Genomic DNA, 22,736 nt, shown 5'->3' with positions numbered 1-22,736 from the left:
GAACATAAACGAAATCTAAACAGTTTGATATGGCACTGGAAAAAAAATTGATATAACATGAATTAAAAAAAAGCAATTAAAATAGAAGTTCAGACGTCCTCAAATGTTCGTATATGCATAAAAACATATTCCACAATTTTCACACTTAATTCTACCTTTTTTTCCTTCAAGCTCATGTACTAAAGAATCAACAGTTTAAAATAAATCCTTTGCTAGTATGCAAGACATGCAACTAAATTATGGAAGTAAAATAGCTAACATCCTGGAACATGTTTGGGACCAAGATCAAACTGTAGCTTTAGGAAGAACAACCTGCGATAAGGGAAAAAATCACGACACATTAGCACGATGACGAGTATAAGCTAGTTCAGCTTAAGATAATTTTCAAGCAAACGAGAACCTATTGATAGTATCATTGAACGTGGGATGCCTGGTGCACCGGGCTGCCCTTTATACGTGTGCAACTGTCTTGACAGTAGAAAAGACGGCAACTTGCACAAAGTCTATTTTCCAACTCTTCTTGGCTTTTTATGAATGTAGTGTCCGAGCTAACTTGCGCACATTTCGACTATTTCACCTGGTACCGATACAAACGTGGGTAATTCTGCCACCTAACATTCTTTTGTCTATTGGAATTGGAAACCTAGTCTCCCATAGTTTTCATCTCACTTTATCGACCGCTAGCCCACACCCCTTGGAACTTGAGTGCTCTAGTTTCCAACTTACTATCCAAATAATTGCTTGTTTTACAAGTTGTTTTGTGATTAACAAAAATGAAATCTAGCCCTTGTCCTGAGTCACATTAATAATAATTACAAATGTGCATTTTTTCATTACAGAGGGAGCATATACATGCAGTTACTCACTTTTTGACTTGCTGCTAGCAGCAAGGCAAAAGAATGTTGGAATATGCGACAGCCTCATCTAAAAACTTAAATTCTTAAAGAGAGTACATTTTAATTTACTTAATTAAGTTTTCAACACACCTCCGCACATGCGAGCCTAATTCTTTTTCATAGGTCAAGCACGTGGATATTCTTTTTTTTATAATGGATTGCGGTGAGACTTGAACTCCGGACCTACGTCTGTTCTAATACCATGTCGGAGTTGTGTGATCATCTCATCTAAAAGCTTAAGCTCTTAAAGAGAGTTCATTTTTATTTACTTAAATTACGTTTCAACAAAGATTATGTAATAACTTGTGGATATCACGTGTATATAACCTCCGGAAGCAACAACAACAACAACAATACCCAGTGATTTCCCTGGGGTCTGGGTAAGCACTATAGCAGTAAAAAGTTTTATACCTCACTTCGACGCCAACTTGCTAAGAGCCTCCTCTAGGTTTCGAACTAGATGTTTGATTTGATATTTGAGCTTTGCATTCTCTGAAGTTCGTTCTTCCTCCTGTTTATGTGCCTGATATAAATTTAAGAAAAAAAATCAATCTTTAATTTGCGCTAACGCCATTTTCCGAAAAGGATGAAGAAGTGAAATCCAAATCTCCACCTTTTCTTTTTCTGCTTTGAGCTCAGCTGTGACATCTTTCAGTTTTGACTGGAGTTCAACAACTGTTCTCTCTAATTCCTCAATTCTAGAATCTGAAGAACCACCAAAATGCACATAAGCATGAAAAAGCACCAGAGTGCTCCTCAGGTTTACACAGATGGGAAAACTTATGAATTAGAATCATTAACAATAGGAGATAGGATTGAAGGCTTCACCAACCTGTCTTACTAGCAACTGAAATTTCAAGTCTTGCCAATCGTTCCTTCATTCAAAGAAAGTGTCTTTAGTACCATCTGATGGTCGTAAAACGAGAAAAAGTTGCACACACACACACACATGTATATATAGTCAACCTCTCTCTAACAGTCTCGTTTGTTCCGATATTTTTTGGCTGCTATAATGAAGTGTTGTTACAAAAAATATATATTATAACATAACATATAAATCGGTTCCAAGAAAAACTTGACTTTTATAGTGAATGACTATTATATAGGGATGTTGTTATAGAGAGATTTGACTATATACTTAATCTATTAGGCGTTTTCTGTTAGTAGCATCCGTTAAGAATGTAAAAACCTAATTTAGGATAGAATCTCAATGGTTACCTATAGACTTGAGCCGTATAAGATGTGCAAATGATAGAGTTGGACTCTAAGAAAGGAAAGCAGGTCAAGAGGCCGTAAAATTTTAGATGATTGCAACGTGCGGGTATATATTGCACAACATATGTCCATATGTTCGTAAACTGTTGATGGAGCATAATTAGAATGTGTCCTAAATTCTTCGGGAAAAATCACCGGGATAACAGTGTTAGCTATTAGTTTAGGCAGTCCCTAGTGCATACCATGGAACAGTCAGTATAAGCCTTCAGGCAGTAACTTCAAATCCACTCTTCATTGGAAGAAGAACATAATGTATGAAATTGACTTTAAGATGCACAAAGGCCAAACGATCAGAGGCGTATCTAGGATTTTAATTCTACGGGTTCAATATCTAAAAGTTTTAGCATTGAACCCATTATACTTTTAAAGTTAGGGGTTCATATGTACTATTTATTATAATTTTAGTAATTTTTATACATAAATTTATGCTCCGATTTATTCTTTTGGATTTGCTGTCGACCTGCCCTTAACACTTGTTTAGATAAGGGCAAGTCTACATCGTCTGATTTTTCATTGCTTCTGTGGTTTCCCTCCTGTCTCCCCTTCCAGTTTTGTTCATTTTCTTCTTTTTGTGCAGCCGATTCGCTGTCTTTAAGCAGTCCTAAAGATATTTGTATTATAAGGATTCATCATGAATTGACAAATTTTACGGTGACTGCCAACCTACTACAACCTTTGTCCTTTATCCGAGCTCGGGACCGGCAGTACGAGCAAGCTCACACAGCCAAAGGGGGGGGAAAGCGCATTAAAACTAAAGTATAACAGCATAAGTTAAACTTCAGATAACAATGAATACAACTAAAGCAAAGACTTAAATAAGCTCAGAATGTAACAAAATTGAAAGAAAATTCAAAACCCAGAAATCATTGAATCCTATCAAAAGGAAAGCATAGAACTTTCACATTAATATCCATTAAAACATTAGATCCTACAGAAGGGAAAAAGCACAAAACTTGAACAAAAACAATACTGAACAAGAAATATAAATTATATTACGAAATTGATAAAAGAATGAGTTGAGATTAAAACCTCAGCCTCTGAAGCTCTCTGGTAAAAGGGTTTCAAGGTTTCTTCTAGATTGTTTGAATCCGCCATTCTCTGGTAAAAAATTAAGTGCCGTAGTAGAGGAAAACTTTGCAAATCAGCTTTCTCAGAAAACTTAAGCATTAGCCAATAGAATGTTGCCTTTAGTAAGAGGAATATTGTTTTACTTTTTCCTTTATTTTTTCTTTGCCTTTTTCTTTTGGCTTTACGGGTCGTTTGGTTACCTCATGGGATAGAGTTTGAGATTGTTTTTACGGAAAAGATCCAAATATGCCCTTGTACTATACGAAATTGAGTATATTTACCTTTCGTTAATACTTTAGCTCAAATATGTCATTACCGTCACATATTAGTTGGTCCATATATTCCCTTAGAGTTACATTATGGGTCAACTGTGTAACTCCAAGGGCATATATGGACCAACTATGTGACAGTAAAGACATATTTGAGCTAAAATATTAACGAATGGCAAATGTGCTCAATTTCATATAGTACAAGGGCATATTTGGACCTTTGACTTTGTTTTTATCTCATGTTTGATCATAGACGGACCTATGTACAGATAAGAAGTGTCATCGGGCCTGTTAACTCGGCAAAAATTCCAAATATATATGTGCATATATGTTGAAAACGGTTATATATTTTGCATGAAACCCTTAAGATCAAGAGTCTGATGTGCATTGGTTGAACAGTCCACTCATGTGCCCCGCCACCTTCAAATCTTGGGTCCGTCTCTTTATTTGATTATAGTTATTAGTTAATCTATATAATTTTTTTACCAAAATCTTGATATTACGATCCCACTTTACTAGTACCATTACTTTTTTTTTGTTGGTTCGAGATACTGTACAATTACTTACCATACTGTTTTTTAACATTTTCTTATTTTTACCATTTCAAAAAACGAGTTTAACTTATTTAAACAACGGTTTAAAAGGAAAATTAAGTTACACCTACTATCAAATTTTGAGACAGATGGAAAAAAGAAGTTTCACAAAACAAATGTATGAAAGAAGTATAAAAGTGTGTAAAATATTCTTTATAATGATGAGGTACATAACTTAAATTCAAAAAAGAAAGGAGAAACAAGATTCTCTTGGAGAGTTATATTTTTGCCTTCATTACAGTTTTAAGTGTACTAGTTTTAGTGTACGTGCGTTGCAGGTGTGAATCGTGTTAATTAATATAAAATATATACAAATTGTTGAAAAACATCAATGGAGGTTAGTTCATATGTCAAAATATAGTTGAATATTTTCTGAATAAATTTTAAATAATTAGTTCTATAGTATTTATAGTTATAAATATTATATTACATAAGACACAAATATGCAATGTTATTTTATCTCACCTAGCATTTTTTTACAAACTCTACGTTCATATGTCATTTTATAAGAAAACTATTGTTCATTCAAAGTTATTTAAAATTATAGATAAGCTAATTAATCTCTTTTTATGTGAAACATTGCCTAGATTCTTATTGATCTAAGAGCATGTTTGGCCAAGCTTTTAGTAGGCTAAAAGTAGTTTTTTTTTTTTTGTAAATTAAAGGTGTTTGGCTAAAATTGAGAAGTATTTTTGAGCACCAGTAGAAGTATTTTTCTGCTTTTGGGAATAAGCTGCAAAATTTAGCTTCTTCCAAAAACAGAAGTAGAAGAAAAAAAAATTCAAGATAAAAACATCATTATCAAAAAATTATATTTCTCAAATTATCCCTCATTAATTTGAATTTTTTCCTTTTCTTCTTTTGTTTCTACCATCCATGTCTTTATTTTTCTTATTTTCATTATTGTTCATTCTTCTTTGAAATAATATCTCTAATATTAATGGATCTCTTCTTTTATATAGGATTTATGGAGTGAATTTATAATACGCGTGTATCCTATCTAGGTAGATTATTTTTTTTTAAAAATAACTAATCATATTAAAATTATATTTAAAATTACTGATTTAAGTTAATAAAAATTAAAGTGTGAGTTCTTAAAATTGAGAAATATTAATCCTACAAATACCTAACTTATAAGGAAAAACTTTGTCTCAAAGAAGTGAAAAATACCAGGCAATATACAAATAATGAATAGGTTTAAAGAAATAAAAATATCATTTATCAAAAAGAGAGATATTTATCGAAATAATTTTATATTAGGTGTGTTGAGGGGGGAAGGGATGATAATTCCTATATATTTTTGATTTTTTAAATCTTAAAAAAAAAATTATGAAAATTTTCATCTCTAAATTCCCGATCAATAGTTTTCAATTTCTGTGAATATACTCATTTATATTTGCGACCTATTCAATTGATTTTGGTTTCTAAAAACAATTCTTTCATTTTGTTTTTAAAGAAATATCACCTTAAAATTATAATAGATAATCATTGAGTAGTTACTTAATTATATATGTTGTAATTGCTTTTATTGGAGAATAAAATGCTATTTGATTAGTAATTCTTACCAACTTAAGGTTCCCATACGATACAAACTTCTTGGAAAGTTGTTAATTTACCAATATTCAAGGAATTCCAACATTTTGCTAATATACCAAAACTTAGAGTAGCAATTTTAGCTAACTTTAAAATCTTAGATATTAGCTAGAATTAAAATGTCTTTTCAAGAATAAATTAAAATATTTATATTAATTATAATTACAATTTTGTCTGGCATGGACTATATGGTCAAATGTAAAAAGTTGATCAATTTTTTTGTGTAGGAATTTTGTGCGTTTAAAATAGTATAGTTATAGATAGATATGAAAAATAGATAAATATGGAAAGTTATTTGTTGATTAATTTATTTTTAAAAATATCTAACTGAATTGCTAAAGAATTAATTTGTTGTACATCTATAAATTTATAACTCCATTCAATGTTTATTTATTTATCCTCTTTTCTATATCTATATTTTTGAAAAATGGGGTCAAAATTATCACTCATGGATGTGCTTTCTCGATCTAATGGATTCCAGTTGACCTAAAACCTAAAATTTATTAATTCTTTTAGGGAAATAAAGGACTCCAAACCTAAAAGAAATTGAACGTGATGGATTTTATTTATTTTTAACAATAAAATAAAGCTTGAATTAACTTAATGAAAAGTAAAGAACAAATTGAATCAAAGAATATTGACCAAAGAAAAAGACTTAAGAATCCCATCTTCCTCCTTTTCCCTCTCACCATTTGAGTATTTGACTATCTATCTATCAAATTACCATGAAAATCACTTCAAAACTCTCTCTCACATCAAATAAAAAACCCCATTAAAACCCCAAAAGCTATAACCAAGCTAGCCTTCAAGCTAATAGCATTGCTAGTAGGAGCCATACAGAGGCGGACCCAAGATTCGGCAGTCAAGGGGGCAGCGTTACAATCAATATATATTTATCTGCTCATAAAGATTCGGCAGTCAAGGGGGCGCCTTTTTCTTGAAGAAATTAGAAAATATATATGGAGTTTTTTGCCGAAGTTTCTGGGTGCCGGTGACCCCTCTATCGACCATGTAGGTCCGCCTCTGGAGCCATAGCTGGAGAAGGTGCAGTTGCACCCATGAATCTCCTCATGTTTTTCTCAGATAAGGTCACTACTATCAGTTTCTGGCCTTGCTCACAATGCCATTTTGCTCCACTAATAAAATAGTAATCTCCTGAATGTGTTTGCTCTATCTTTGTATTCCCATCATTGTGCACTGCTATTGGACTTGAACTATTGCATGTCACATAATCCCTCTTGCTCACTTTCAAAACTGAATCTGCTTTTACATTATACTTCCACACAAGAGAATATTCTCCAATGAGGAAGCGAGATTTTTCAGCCCATCGATTGAGGGAATCTGATTCTGAAGATGGGATTTTCCAAGAATCAGTTTTTCCCCCTACCAAATGGTCTCTGGCTTCTGAGAAACTCAAGAGGAGGAAGAAGAAGAGAACAGCTACTAGTGAAGAAGAAAGCACATTTCTTGAAAAACAGCCATTTTGATGTGAATAAGCTCAAAAAAGTTTTCTTTGATTTTAAACAGATTCTTTGCTTGTATTTTGAAGAGAAGTGGAAGGAAGGAATGAGGTTAGAATTATATATATGTGAGGGAAATTTTTAATGTGATTTTCAGGTGCTATTTTTTTTATTACAAAAATATTTATATTATATAGTTCACATAAGAAGCAATTTAATACACAAAGTTTAGTTGATTTTAAAGTCTAAAATATTAAAATATACCTAAATGTCTATTCTTAAATATTAGAAAAATAATTAAAAAACTATTTTGTCTAGTGTGAAATCGATATTACGGAAGACAATCTAATTTATAATTTGTTTAAAACATGCAATTGGGCTGGTATTTATCAATTATACAATATAAGAAAAAATAATAATTAATTAATAAGACTTAGATCAGATGTCTAGCTAATTCCCTGTTATGAACCGTAATTGTCCAACCAACCTGTATAAAATTTATAAATTAAGTCAAATATGAAATCAGTTAATCCAAAATATGAAACAAAAATTATATGAAAATTAATAGAAGTTTGCAAGAAGTCAAATATAAAATCAACCCAGCCAAATCCATATTATGAAACAAAGAATTATATAAAAATTAACAGAGGTTTATAAGAAAAAGAGCACATAAATTCAATTACCTTATATTTTAAAGCAAAACCATTATCGAAAAGAAATGCCTACAAATACCACGTACAAATTAAAGATGGTGTATAATATAAATTGCTTTGGTATTATATTCAAAGTTCTAATAAAGTACGTGAATACAAAATTCAACTACTAATATAAATGTTACAAATATGTGAATGCAAAATTCAACTACTAATCCCTATTTTCAGGTATATATGCGGCCACACACCCCAAAATAAAATATTGTGTGGGGGGAGTGGGGTTGATAATCCCTATATGTTTTTATTTTTTAAATATTAAATTTTTTATTATGAAATATTTCTTTCTAGATTTCCCATCTATAGTTTTCAATTTCTATGAATATACTCATTATATATGCGGCATATTCAATTGATTTTGGTTTCTAAAATCAATTCTTCATTTTATTTTTAAAGAAATACCACCTTAATAAAATTTTAATAAGCAATCACTGAGTAGAAACTTAATTATATATGCAATAATTGATTTTATTGGAGAATAAATGATAATTGATAAGTAATTCTCACCAACTTAAGGTTCTCATACGATACAAACTTCCAGGAAAGTTGTTAATTTACCAAAATTCAAGGAATGCCAAGATTTTGCTAATATCAAAACTTAGAATAGCAATTTGTACCTGACTTAAAAGTCTTAGATATTAGCTAGCATTAAAATTCCTTTTCAAGAAAAAATTAAAATATTTAAATTAATTATAATTACAATTTTATCTGAAATGGGGTATATTGCCAAAGCGTAAAAAGTTGATCAATATTTTTTATAGGGATTTATACTTTAGTTTAGATAGGTATAAGAAATTGATAAATTTAGAAAGTTGTTTGTTGACTAATTTATTTATAAAAATATATAATTGAATTGCTAAAGAATTAATTTGTTGTACACCTATAAATTTATAAAGTCCATTCAATGTTTACTTATTTATCCTCCTTTCTATATCTATATTTTTGAAAAAATGGGGTCAAAATTATCACTCATGGACGTGCTCTCTCGATCTACGCAAGATAACGTACTATTTTTCATGGATTCCAGTTGATCCAACACCTAATATTTATTAATTTTTTAGGAAAATAAAAGACTCCTAAACCTAAAAGAAACTGACAGTGAGAGAAAATTTTAATGTGATTTTCATGTGTTATTTTTTTATTACAAATATGTTTATATTACATAGTTCAAATAAGAAAGAATTTAATAAACAAAGTTTAGTTGGTTTTAAAGTCCAAAATATTAAAATATAATTAGATGTCTATTCCTAATATTAGAGAAATAATTAAAGACTATTTTATCTGGTGTGAAATCAATATTACAGGAGACAATCTAATTTATAATTTGTTTAAAACAAGCTATTTGGCTGGCATTTATCAATTATACAACATAGGAAAAAATAATATTTAATTAATAAAACTTAGATCGGATGTCTAACTAATTTTCTGTTATGAACCGTATTTGTCCAAACAACATGTATAAAATTTATAAATAAGTCAGCTATGAAATTAGTTAAATCCAAAATATGAAACAAAAATTATATGAAAATTAACAGAAGCTTGTGAGATGTCAAATATAAAATAAGCCAAGCCAAATCCAAAATATGAAACAAAGAATTTTATAAAAATTAACAGAAGTTTGTAAGATAAAGAGCACATAAATTCAATTACCTTATATACTAGACCAAAACCATTATCCAAAAGAAAGCTTCTAGGTGATGGCTTACAACACACTAATCTTGTAATTGAAACACCGCATACAAATTAAAGACAAGTGTATAATACAAATTACTTTGGTATTATATTCAAAGTTCTAATAAAATACGTGAATACGAAATTCAACTACTAATATAAGGTTTACAAATACGTAAATACAAAATTCAACCACTAATACAAATAAGTACATGCAAAATTCAATTTTTAATACAATTTAAAGAAAGGGAACCTGAAACCCTTCATATGAATGCAAAATTCAGTATCAATACAAAGTTTATAAAATTGAACATCAAATTTAACTATTAATATAAATGCGTGTATGCGCAATTCAACTAATACAAAGCTTTTTGCTCAAAGTAAGAGAAACTGCTCCAACAAGAATTTTTTGAAGGATGAAAATTACTAAAAGAAGACTAAATATACTTGAAGTTGAACGAAAACCTTTCCTTGTGTGTAATGGATTTGAACGAAAATTTTTCCTAGTATGTAGTGTACAATTTTTTTCTAGATTGTTAATATTAGGGAAACAATTTATGAAAATAATTAGATGACTATTCCTTAATGGTAGAGAATTAATTAAATGACTATTTTTAAATATTAGAAAAATAATTAAATGATTATTTTGTTTCATGTAAATTTTATTTTTGAAGATTAAAAAAGGCGAACGACATTTCGCTAAGGACTCTCGTGCTTTTAATATAATATAGATTTTGTAACATAAGAAAAATTTGGCAACCATTATTTCATTTTGCTTCTTGAATGCTAGGTAAAATGAGTTTTCGGTCCATTCAAAATGTGAAGAAATTATTACTCATTTTTTATACCGAAAAGAAGCACTTTCATCTACAAAGACAACCCAATGTATTGAGACTGTTATGCACAGGGCTAGGGAAAAGACCAATACCGACCCGTTTTTACCATTGCACTAAGGATTCCCCAATTTCACTTATCAATCTAACATAAGATATAAAAAGAGTAGAATCAAAGAACACTATACATTAGGCAATGTCACAAGCCTTTTCATTCATGTTTTATTGTAGCAGTCAGCTGGTTTTTGTTTCCCATTATTATAGTGTAGAGGAGTCTTAGTGTAACTGGTAAAGTTGTTGTCATATGACCAGGAGGTCACGGGTTTGAGCCGCGAAAATAGACTCTTGCAGAAATATAGGGTAAGGCTGCATACAAAAGACCCTTGTGGTCCGGCCCTTCCCCGGACCCGCACATAGCGAGAGTTTAATGCACCGAGCTGCCCTTTATAGTATAGTTTGGTTAGCATACTTGCAACAGCTACAAATCAAAACATGTTATACACCTAAAGAACATATAGGCTTTAAATTCAAAATGAATCTCAAGAAAATAGGACCATGTATTGGTAAATTCATCAGTACAAATTGAGTATCAAATATATTTGTTTTCTTCACCACATATAACAATCCAATTTGAACCAGTCTATATACTTATTCATTGCTTAATTTCTAAGTTTTTTGTATGAACTATTGATCAAGGTTGTCCAAGAAGTGAAGGCCTGTAGAAAGCATGGCTTTGCGCAATCTCAATCCGATCACGTGGATCGTTCAAGTTTTCATCCCTCAGTGCCTGAAGAATAGCCATTGGCCCTTGTTCCCTGGAAGTACAAAAACCACATAGAGATGTTATCGGTGAAGAAGGGACGGTTGCTCATCGTTCTCGTATTCAAGTTTTACTAGCATGGTAGCAGTCCAATGTTTATCCACTTAATTATAAAAGTTTTAACTTATATACATTGCATGCGTAAAAGAATTTCTAAACTATCAGGTCATGTAAACGATAACTATAGGTAATTGCCCGTAACAAGTGGAATCAGGTTGGAGAACAAGGCAAACAACCTGATAAAACATGTTAAGTTACACAGTGTAAAAGCACTTTATATTGGTAGTGTATATAAGTTTAACTATAATATTGTTCTGCGCAGTTTTTTTTTTTTGGGGGTGGGGGGGGGGGTGGGGGGTGGGGGGAGGGAGGGGGTTGTTTTCTTTTCATGGAATTAGCAACAAATTACAAGCAACATCTATATGTTCTGTTGTGCAAAGTCTTACCTTTTTATGAGTATCTTGTACAAAGTCTTCAAGATGGGGCACAGCTCAACTGGGGCAACCGGCTTATTCTCTCCGGGATGTAACACATTCAAGCTTGACTGACTTAGAAGTTCATAGAATGCTCCGACAGCAGAAACTCCCTATACAAGAGGTAAAAGAACGCGACTGGTTGGAACCTTAGAAGTTCTTACAGCTAGAGACAGAGCTGAATATATTGATGCATTGGTATAAATGAAAAAGAGCAATTGCGTAGGAAACTTCAGGATCAAAACTCAGTGTCTAATCCAAACATCAAGTATCCATTTCCACTCTACAACTAGATTTAGAATTATGGCACTCATACATATTATTTTTTTCTTTCTTCCCATTTGTAAAAGAAAGAGAGACAAATGACTATAATCCATGCTTATCAAGTCTTATGCATGCCATATACTGTAGATAGTACGTTTCTAGAAACATACATAGGTTTTGTTAAGATTTTATTACCCATACACTTTTGATGTTGCGCGGACTCTCTAAAATGTTATCGCACCCGTGTCGGATATTCCAAAAATACATTACTTTTGAAGGATCCGACACACACACGGAAATCTTTGGAGAGTGCGAGCGACATAGTTGACAGCATATATGGTAATTTCTCAAAGAAGAAAGTCATTGCCAAAATCAAAGGCAAGTGTAAAGTTTCAGTCTCGTTGGCAATACTAATCTAGATCTCCTGAATTGATTGTCTGAAATAATCGTGGAATCTAGTTATATATCAATAAGAAGAAAGATCCTAAGCTAAAATCTCAAAGCCACAGTGTCTATTGGTAAGTGCTCAACACCATACATACGCAGATTGAGTCCGTTGTAAAAAAAAAAAAAAACTATTTTGTTAATAATGAGCACTCTATAAGAAGGTAGTATGTCTTCCACACTGAGCTAAGGTCCACACGTTAAATTTGACATTAAAGATGAGAGGCAGTAAAAAAATGCAAACCTGGATTGTTCCTTTGCCACTAATGCTATCACCCATATCGAGACTCAGTTCTCCCTTAGCTATCATTTGACCATACCAAGCATTACGACCTTTCAACAATGTAACATATGTATCAGCTAGCAAAGGCCCTGCAAGCCTTTCTGGTTCTTCGGTCAACAAATACGTGATGAATATCATCTCCGATGTACAATGTGCAAAATATACTGATTTGCTCGTAGCACTCTCATTTGTTAGTGCAGCTACCATCCCTGGAATCAAAAACAAGGCAGAATATAGTCATAGAATTCGCTTTAGATTCCTAATTTTAGCTGGTTTCTTAATAATAAAGCTTGCTAGAAAACAGATGAACAATCAAATAGGAATGGATTTCACCTGAAGAATAAAACCCTCAGACAAATGAACATTGAGATCGGCCAAGACTTACCAGCTCCAATGGCATAGACATTCTTCAAGCCTCCCATGACTTCGTGTGTTACAAGGTCGCTGTTGTCCCAAACAATAAAATGGGGTTGCCTTAAGAACTTTGCTAGTGGTTTTCTCCATTTTTCTGATCCACAAATCCTAGCATTGGCATACTCTTTGTTGTAAATCTCCGAGGCGATATTTGGTCCACCAAGATAAAGGATGTTCTCCAATGGTACTCCAGCTGCAACGAGTAGATGATATTGTTAAGAAACTAAAAGGCTAAGCTTTTTCCTGTTCTTTTACAACTACTAACATATCGATGAATGACTTCCATTTGTCTTTTCCATTATATCATGTTTCTGAGATATGTGAGGTGATGCATTAGAAGATATAAAAGGGATGTCTACAATCCCGTGTTAAGAAATGTCTAAAGCTACTCTCAACTTGAGAAACAAAAATCCACCTTTTAGACCAGCATCAGAAAATTTTGAAATTTCTAGAATTGTTCCCTAGCGACAAGTTTTAGTTTGTTTAACAAACATGGGATTCAAACAGCAGTGAAGCATACCATATTGCACTGCATATTTTCTAAACAATCACATTTCATACTTAAGCAAATTCTATTTCATTTCTATTTAGGAATTTCTATTGGTTAAGTAAAGATTAGCTGGAAACAAGATTTAAAGCAAGGCAAAGATAAGAACTTACTTGCCCGATTAATCATCTGTGTAGGAGTAATAATATGAGGAACTGGATCTAGTTCAGCCTCAATACCCTTAGCCAAAGAAATGATAATTGGTACAGTTAGTCTTTCCTTCCAATACTTGCTGATCTCCATAAACACTTCACGCGTTTCAGTCGAAGGCAATCCGTTAATCACAACATCAGCATCCCAAACAGCTTCTTGCAAGTTAGTCACAACCTTCAATGGACAAAGTGGTGTATCAATCATGTTTAAGCAGAAACCATCTTTCAAGATTTCATCCGCATATAATGTCCGATCGCCTAATCTTGCCTCGACATACTTGAGATATGCACATCTCCTGATCAACCTCCTTAACACATCCTCCCTTGAATTGATAACCTCAAATAAATGTTCTGCTGTGGCTCTATCCACAGCTCTACCTGCCCTTCTCCATATCCTAAGTTGAACCTTATCGCGAAATTGGCCATAACTATCTTGGAGCAAAGCTGCAAATACACTGCCCCAAGCACCAGCACCAACACAAACAATTCTCAACAAATCACCATTAGCCTTACCAAGAATTTGTCTAAGTTCATCAAGTTTCTCCTCTGGGCCATTGTGATTGTGTACACTCCCATTTGAGTACACATTATTTCCACTTTTCACCTCAATACTACCAACCATTTTCTTTCAAATAAACACCAATAACTAGAACCCCACAAATCTTTACACAAAAAACAATCTAAACACCTCAAAAAAGTATATAAAAGAAGAATCTTTAAACCTTCAATATCACTCCCTTTTCAAGATTTATATCAACCAATGAATTAGATAGTATTGTCAACAATACTATTTCAAGAATTTGGAGAGAAATTAAACAACCCCTTCTTATTAAAAAAAGCAAAACCCCTTCTTAGAAAATATATTGGCAAATCACTATTTATACATTATACTATAAAGTTTTCTTGCCTAGCTCATTCCCCACATTAACTAAATTCTTGAAAACTTCTTCAATTTTCCACTTCCTTCCAAGTTATGATAACCACAAAAAGAGGAGAATCTTTTTACAAGTAGAATTTTTACCTAAATCAGAACTAACTTTCCTCTCTCCTTATCTTTTTCAAACCAACTAATTCTTTAAAATTTTCTTCATTTCTCCACTCCCCAAAGCAATAAAGAAGCTGATGACAAAGCACTATTATGGATAATATAGGCTACTAATAATTCCTTAGCAACACAAAACAAAGAAGAAAATACTATATTTGTGAACTTGGATTTTGCAGACAGCTTTGTATTGTCCGCCTGAGTTTGGTTATCTACCCAACGGATAATTTTCCAAAAAAAAAAAAAAAAAAAAAAAAAAAAAACTAGCAAACAAAACTTTACGTGTTGGATACTACAAAGATTAAGTCAAAAACCCAAGAAAATACTCAAACAGATATATTAAAGCATGAGAAGCTAGCTAGCAGCAACTGTTGCTTTAACAAACATTTAAATCAAGAAAACAAGAATTGCATGCAAAATGTACAATTTTGCAGTAAAATAATGGTGACCCTATTCATAAAAATAGTTCCATATTTGATGCATATCACTTTTTTACAAGATATAATACTTAATACACATGCATGTGTATATATAGGTATAATTAAGGGGTAGGGGGTGGGGGTTTTAAGGTGTTTATATTGATAGATATAGTTGTTGAATGTATAGGGGAGGGTGCCATTGCATTAAAGTGTTTAGACACTCTTGCCAACCTCCTAGACGGTCATTAATAATAAAGATGGAGTTAGGTGAACTGTGTTTTTTTTTCTCCTTCTTTCTTCTTCTTTTGTATATTCTTTATATATATATATATATATATATATATATATATATATATATATATATATTACTAGATGCCAATTGAATTTATTAAATAGAAAGGGCAGCCTGGTGCATTAAGCTTCCGCTATGTGCAGGATCGGAGAAGGGCCGAAGCATAAGGGTCTATTGTATGTAGTCTTATTCTATTAAATAGAATTTTTTGTTATTACACTTTAAGTGTAATAGAATTGTGTATAATTTGTTTATTCAAGGAAGTAAATTTTTACAAGATTGATAAATAGTTAACAATAAAGTCGATAAGTTCATAATTACTAATTATCTTCTTAGATAACGTGTGAATAATTAGATTGTAAATTACATATTACCAAAGAATGTGATGAAATGATAAAATTATTTTTATCTTTAATTAGATGTTTCGTGTTGGATCATGAAAAATAAACTCCTCTTCCTTAGTAAATAGTAAATAATGCTAAATTTCAACATAATGGGTTTTATACAATGTAAATTCAAATTAGTCGAGTTAGTAGTCATGACACTGAATACTTGAAGAAAAGAAAAGAAAAATCTTATATGAGTTTGCAACAATATTAGACTTGATTGAGTTTACAAAATAATAATAATAACTTGCAAAAGAAAAGAGATAATTCAAAAAATAAAACACTGATATTTGGCGCAACTCTGATATTGGGACACACACCATTGACAGAATCATATTGACTAAGAAAATGATTGGGCGATTGAGGCTTCAGGGATAAGACTAGTGAATACAAATTTCGAAAATGCTACCTGATATCGTCAACAGATGATACCTGTATATGGTTTTCTTAAGATATTATGAAATATTTATTGGGATTGAAATAACAAGACGTTATGTGAAATCTAATAACGCAAATCTTGGTGAAGATAAATTAGACGACAAAAGAATTAGCATACGAAAAATCGTAATTCATTCTGAATTCCTGTTTCATACTCCTAAAACAATAAAAACGAGTAACAGTCATAGAAAAGCAATGACAATTGTTCATTAGTCGTTTCTGATTGGCGCACAAACTTTTAGGCGATTCTGATTGGCCCATAAACTTTTCCGAATCGCCAAAAATTTTGTGCGCCCGTCAGCAATGGCATAATGACCATAGTCATTGCCTCGCCACGGCCGTTCATCGTTTTTTGGCGTTTTAGAGTCATAAAACATGAATTCAATACGATTTATGATTTTTCATGTGTTAATGTCCACGACATCTTCATCAATTCGGGCCATCAGTCTCGAACCGCCTAAAATTTTATGAGCCCATCAGAAACGATCTAATGAACCATAGTCATTACCTCGTCATGGTCGTTCCTCATTTTTTTGGCGTTTTAGGGTCATAAAATAGGAATTCAGCACGATTTTCCGATTTTTTGTATGCTAATGTCCACGCCATCTTCATGGATTCGGGCAGGCGACCCCGAATCGCCTAAAATATTGTGGGGCCATCAGAAACGACATAATGAACCGTAGTCATTACTTCACCATGATTGTTCCTTATTTTTTGGGCGTTTTATGGCCATACAACAGGAATTGAGCACGATTTTTGATTTTTCGTGTGCTAATGTCCACGCCATCTTTATGAATTCGGGCAACCGGCCCCGAATCGCCTAAAATTTTATGGGCCCATCAGAAATGACCTAATGAGCCATAATCATTGTTTCGCCATGACGGTTCCTCGTTTTTGGTATTTTAGGGCCTTAAAATGAGAATTCAACATGATTTTTAATTTTTTGTGTGCTAATGTCCACGTCATCTTCATGAATTCGAGTGGTCGGCCTCGAATCGCCTAAAACTTTGTGGGCCCATAAGAAATGACATAATGAACCATAGGCATTACTTCGCCATAACTGTTGATGTTTTGTACTTCAATACCACACAAGAGAGGGTAATTTGTGTTGTGTCCAATTTTGGAGTGCACTGATTATAGAAGGACCTGATTCTTCTAAGTGTTCCTTAACCTACTGTTGCTGAAATAGTAAATGCGAAAAGTAAAGAACACAAGTATTTTTACGTGGAAAACACCCGGCTCAAAAGGTGAAAAATCATGACATGCTACTGAATAGGATTTTTCCTAACACTTCACTAAATCACTGAGCCAAAACAACATTTACAAAACCCTTTGTAAACCTAAGGATTAACTCTAATCCCGTTGTGGAAACCAACCTCTAACTGGTTGTTCCGACAACTTGAAGTTAACTTCAGAGTACCTAGTACAAATGCTTATAGAGAAAGCTGAAAGGTACAACTCAAAAGCCCTACTACAATGAAACTAGAATAAAAGACACACATTTAGAACCGGTTCTTCTATCTGGTTCATGTAGCTTCAGGTTCACACACTTGAAACACACAGAAATTGATCACAAAATGCATTGTTATTTTGCTCTCAATTCTTGCTTAACTTCAGCGTTTGTGCGTCCCCTGCAAAAGAGAACAAATTAATATTTATAGAGTTGGTAAATAAAGAGTAACTAGAAGTCTAATGTTTTATTCTTCCTTGGTGGAAGAGTCCTAGTTAATTTCAACCTCTAACTCTTTCCTTATCTTGGATATAATTCTCTTCAAGCAAGAGTCCCGCTCCTTATTAAATATGCAACATTTTTATTTAGGGATTATTAGAAATAACCACTTTTACTTATCCCTTGCACGTGCATGCATTTTGCTTAAATCTGATTGTGACCTGTGTACACTCTTCATGGACCTAATTCATGCATGTGTTCCTTTGTCAATCATAAAAACCAAAACCGCTTATATCCTTGTTCCTCATTTTTTGACGTTTTAGGGCCATAAATTAGGAATTCTGCATAGTTGTCAATTTTTCGTGTGCTAATGTTCACGCCAACTTCATGAATTTGGGCGACCGGCCCCGAATCGCCTAAAATTTTGTGGGCCCATTAGAAATGACCTAATGAACCATAATCATTGCCTCGCCATGACCTTTCCTTGCTTTTGGTATTTTCGGTCCATAAAACCATAACTCAGTACGATTTTTGATTTTTCGTATGCTAATGTCTATGCCATCTTCATAAATTCGGATGACCGGCCACGAATTGCCTAAATTTTTGTGCGTCCATAAGAAATTACCTAATAAACTATAGTCATTACCTCGCCATGACCGTTCCTTTTTTTTGACGTTTAGAGCTATAAAACAGGAATTTAGCACGACTTTTGATTATTCGTTTGCTAATGTCCATGCCATCTTCATGAATTCAGGCAATCGGCCCCGATTTGCCTAAAAATTTATGGGCCCATCATAATCGACCTAATGAACTATAGACATTTACTCACCAATAATGTTTCTCGTTTTTGACGTTTTAAGGCCATAGAACAAGAATTTAGCATAATTTGCGATTTTTCGTGTGCTAATGTCCACGCTATCTTCATGAATTCAGGTGATCGGCTCCGAATCGCCTAAAATTTTGTGGCCCCACCAGAAACGATCTAATGAACAATGGTCATTGCTTCGCTATTTTTGTTTTTTGTTTGGGCGTTTTAGGGCCATAACACAGGAATTCAGCATGTTTGGCGATTTTTTGTGTGCTAATGTCCATGCCATATTCATGAATTCGCGCGACAACCGCTGAATCGGCTAAAATTTTATGGGCCCATCAGAAAAGTACCTAACGAACCATAGTTATCTCGTCAATGATTGTTTCTTATTTTTGGCATTTTAGGGCCATAAAACAGGAATTCAGCACGATTTTGATTTTTCGCGTGCTAATGTCCATGCGATCTTCATGAATTTAGGCGACCGACCTATAATCGCCTAAAATTTTGTGGGCCCGTCAGGAACGACCTAATGAACCATAATCATGGCTTTGCCATGACTTTTCCTCGTCCTTTGGTGTTTTAGGACTATAAAACGAGAATTTAGCACGATTTTTGATTTTTCTTGTGCTAATGTCCACGTCATTTTTGTGAATCCGGGCGATCGGCCCCGAATCGCCTAAAATTTCTTGGGCCCATCGCAAACGACCTAATGAACCATGGTCATTACCTTACCATGGACGTCCCTTGGTTTTGGTATTTTAGGATCATAAAATAGGAATTCAGCACGATTTTCGATTTTTAGCGTTCTAGGACCATAAAATTTTGAACACGTGAAGTTCACTCAATAGTAAAATTATCCACTTTCAAGTAATCCTCAAAGTAGGGTTGGGGAGAGTAGTATATACGCAGACCTTACCCTTATCTCGTGGAGATAGAGAGATTGTTTCGAATAGACTCTCGGCTCAGTAAAGCATAAGCATAACATTGATGAAAAGAAAAACGGCTAGAAACAATAGTGAGGAGCCATGGAAAATAAGTATTAGTAACAACAAGACAGCAAGATAGCCGAAATAAGATGCAATAATAGAAACCTAAGACTAAAAAAATACGAGAGTACATACTAATACTATTAGTATGAACAAGAAACCCACTCGGCTACCCAACCTTTAACCCTAATTTTCGACTTTCATACCTTCCTATCAAGGGTCATGTCTTCGGTAAGCTGTAGCTCTAATCACCTCATCTTAATACTTCTTCGGCCCGCCCCTATATCTCCTTAGACCCTCTAAGGCCAACCTCTCACACCTTCTCACTAGTGCATCTGTGTCTCTTCCCTTCATATGTCTGAACCATCTAAGTCTTCCTACCGCATTTACTCATCTACAGAAGCTATGCCCACCTTGTGCCGAATAACTTAATTCCTAATTCTATCAATCCAGGTATGCCCGCACATCCTCCTTAACATCCTCATTTCTGCTACCTTCATATTCTGGACATGTGAGCTCTTGACTGGCTAACACTCAGCCCCATACAATATAGTCGGTCTAACCACTACTCAATAGAACTTATCTTTAAGTTTTTGTGGCTCTTTCTTGTCACACAAAACACCGGAAGCAAGCCTCCATTTCATCCACCTCGCCCCAATACGATGTGTGACATCCTCGTAAATCTTTCTACCATTCTGTATAACTGAACCAAGGTACTTGAACCTTCCTTTCTGATAGATGACTTATGAATCCAGTCTTACATCTATGTTTGCTTCATGAGTCGCACCGCGAACTTGCGCTACAAGTATTATGTCTTTGGTCCCGCTCAAGTTTAAACTTTTAGACTGCACAGTGTCTGTCTCTAAACCTCTAACCTCGGGTTGACACCGCCTCGCATCTCGTCAATCAGTATAATATCATCTACAAATAACATGCACACGACACCTTCCCTTGAATATGGCACGTCAGTGCGTCGATTGCCAAAGCAAATAAAAAGGGCTGAGGGTCGACCCCTGGTGCAACCCTATCAAAACTGGAAAGTGATCCGAGTCCCCTCTCACTATCCTCACTTGGGTTTTAGCTCAATTATAAATATTCTTAATCATCCTGATGTATACACTAGGTACCCCCCATAGCCTCCAAACAACTCCATAGAATCTTCCGCGATACTTTATCGTAAGCTTTTTATGAGTCGATGAATACCATATGCAAGTCCCTCTTCCTCTCCCTATACTGCTCCATCAATATCCTAATAAGGTGAATGGCTTCCATAGTCGAATGCCCTAGCATAAATCTGAACTGATTATCGGGAATAGACATATTTTTTCTCACCATCAGCTTCATCACCCTCTCCCAACCTTTCATAGTATGGCTTAGCAACTTGATACCTAGTTATTACAAATTTGGATATCACCCTTTGTTTTTGTATAATGGGATTATCATACTCAACTTGCACTCCTCGAATATCTTTTTCATCATAAAATAACATTAAATAACTCTGTGAGCCACTCCAAGCCCACCCTGTCCGCGCTCTTCCAAAACTCCACCGGAATTTTGTCTGTCCGGTCGCTCTACCCCTGCTCATTCTACGCATAGCCCCTCGACCTCCTCAACTTTAATAGACCTACAATACCCAAAGTCTTGTCGACTTTTGGAGTGTTCCAAATCACCCAGCACAATGTTTTGTCCCCCTCTTCGTTCAAGAGTATATGGAAGTAAGTGTGCCATCTCCGACGAATATGTGCCTCATCCAACAAAACTCTGCCATCCCCGTCCTTGATGCACTTTATTTGGTCCAGGTCACGGGCCTTCCTTTCTCTTGCCTTAGCAAGCCTGAACAATTTTTTCCCTCCCCGCCTTCAAGTTCTTCATACAAATGACCAAATGTTGTAGTCTTAGCCGCCGTAAGTACTAACTTTGCCTCCTTCTTAGCCATCTTATACCACTCCCTATTCGTCCTATTTTTCTCGTCATCCACGCTCTCCAATAACTTCAAATACACCGCTCTATTGGATTCTAATATTTCATGGACCTCTCTATTCCACGATTAATCCCCTTTGTGACCACTGGAGTATCCCTTCGAGACCGCTAATACCTCTCTAGAAGTTACCCTAATGCAATTTGCGGTCGTGGTCCATATAACACTCGCGTCCACACTACTCCTATAAGCCCCCATAGCCAGAAGCTTAACCCCAAACTCCTAAACTTTGTTCTCAGTCAAGGCTCCATTGATCTTAGGATGACCATACACAACCGTTTTCCTCGTGATCTTAAGGTCCATGACCAAGAGCCTATGTTGGATCGTAAGGTTCTCACACGGGATGACCTTGCAGTCCATGCAAGGATCTTTATTGGACTTCCTGAGGAGTAGATAATCAATTTTGGTCTTGGTTACCGAACTCTGGAAAGTGATCAAGTGCTCCATCTTCTTCAGAAAACTCGAGTTAGCTAGCAAAATCCAACAGTGAAGTTCCTCTTTCGTTTCAATCTCTAAAACTGACGCCACAATGCACATCATCTTAAACTTCAGACGTCGCCCCAATGTGGCTAGATTCACATATTATAGCCTGTTTGGCCAAGCTTTTTTTTTTTGGGCCAAAAGTACTTTTGGCCAAAAATTGAAGTGTTTGGCCAAGCTTTTAGAAGAAAAAAATACTTTTGAGGAGAAGAAGCAGAAGAATGTATTTTCTCTCTAAAAGTAATTTTTTGAGAAGTACTTTTGAGAAAAATACACTTAGAAGTAATTTTCAAAAATGTGGTCCAAACATTAATTATTGCTCAAAAGTATTTTTTAAATTAATTAATCAAATACAAACCAATTCTCACCGAAAGTACTTTTTGAAAAATAGGCATATTTTAGAAGATTGGCATGCTAGGGCCAATGCAAAATGATAAATAGGTACGGATAAATTTAAAATCAAATGGACA

General features: G+C 34.0%; 3 protein-coding genes across 3 annotated transcripts; all 3 read right to left on the bottom strand.

The window, feature by feature from the left end:
• Positions 1-88: 88 nt before the first annotated feature.
• Positions 89-3,359, bottom strand: LOC107801607 (uncharacterized). Its single transcript, XM_016624956.2, has 5 exons — positions 3,201-3,359; positions 1,729-1,771; positions 1,510-1,601; positions 1,308-1,419; positions 89-312 (listed from the first exon to the last, which is right to left on the bottom strand). The coding sequence occupies exons 1-4, from the start codon at positions 3,336-3,338 to the stop codon at positions 1,309-1,311; spliced, it is 384 nt and encodes a 127-aa protein (XP_016480442.2). The 5' UTR covers positions 3,339-3,359; the 3' UTR covers positions 89-312; position 1,308.
• A 3,335-nt stretch (positions 3,360-6,694) lies between these two features.
• On the bottom strand, positions 6,695-7,767 carry LOC107801608 (early nodulin-like protein 13). Its single transcript, XM_016624958.2, has 2 exons — positions 7,754-7,767; positions 6,695-7,160 (listed from the first exon to the last, which is right to left on the bottom strand). The coding sequence occupies exons 1-2, from the start codon at positions 7,765-7,767 to the stop codon at positions 6,695-6,697; spliced, it is 480 nt and encodes a 159-aa protein (XP_016480444.2).
• A 3,140-nt stretch (positions 7,768-10,907) lies between these two features.
• Positions 10,908-15,283, bottom strand: LOC107801613 (putative glycerol-3-phosphate dehydrogenase [NAD(+)] 1, cytosolic). The gene is made up of 5 exons (XM_016624964.2): positions 13,727-15,283; positions 13,038-13,259; positions 12,614-12,861; positions 11,635-11,774; positions 10,908-11,183 (listed from the first exon to the last, which is right to left on the bottom strand). The coding sequence occupies exons 1-5, from the start codon at positions 14,385-14,387 to the stop codon at positions 11,060-11,062; spliced, it is 1,395 nt and encodes a 464-aa protein (XP_016480450.1). The 5' UTR covers positions 14,388-15,283; the 3' UTR covers positions 10,908-11,059.
• Positions 15,284-22,736: the final 7,453 nt, after the last annotated feature.

This window comes from Nicotiana tabacum, chromosome 23, assembly GCF_000715075.1.
Source record: "Nicotiana tabacum cultivar K326 chromosome 23, ASM71507v2, whole genome shotgun sequence".
NCBI classification, from domain to species: domain Eukaryota; kingdom Viridiplantae; phylum Streptophyta; class Magnoliopsida; order Solanales; family Solanaceae; genus Nicotiana; species Nicotiana tabacum.
Note: the sequence above shows the minus strand (reverse complement) of the source record. Positions and strands in the feature narration are given on the sequence as shown.

Coding starts and splice junctions, on each gene's coding strand:
- LOC107801607 (XM_016624956.2), bottom strand. CDS start 3,338: ATGCTTAAGTTTTCTGAGAAAGCTGATTTGCAAAGTTTTCCTCTACTA. Junction 1,772..3,200: donor AGAGAGCTTCAGAGGCTGAG/GTTTTAATCTCA, acceptor CTTTGAATGAAG/GAACGATTGGCAAGACTTGA. Junction 1,420..1,509: donor TCAAAGCAGAAAAAGAAAAG/GTGGAGATTTGG, acceptor AATTTATATCAG/GCACATAAACAGGAGGAAGA.
- LOC107801613 (XM_016624964.2), bottom strand. CDS start 14,387: ATGGTTGGTAGTATTGAGGTGAAAAGTGGAAATAATGTGTACTCAAAT. Junction 13,260..13,726: donor ACAGATGATTAATCGGGCAA/GTAAGTTCTTAT, acceptor TACTCGTTGCAG/CTGGAGTACCATTGGAGAAC. Junction 11,184..11,634: donor TACAAGATACTCATAAAAAG/GTAAGACTTTGC, acceptor TTGTACTTCCAG/GGAACAAGGGCCAATGGCTA.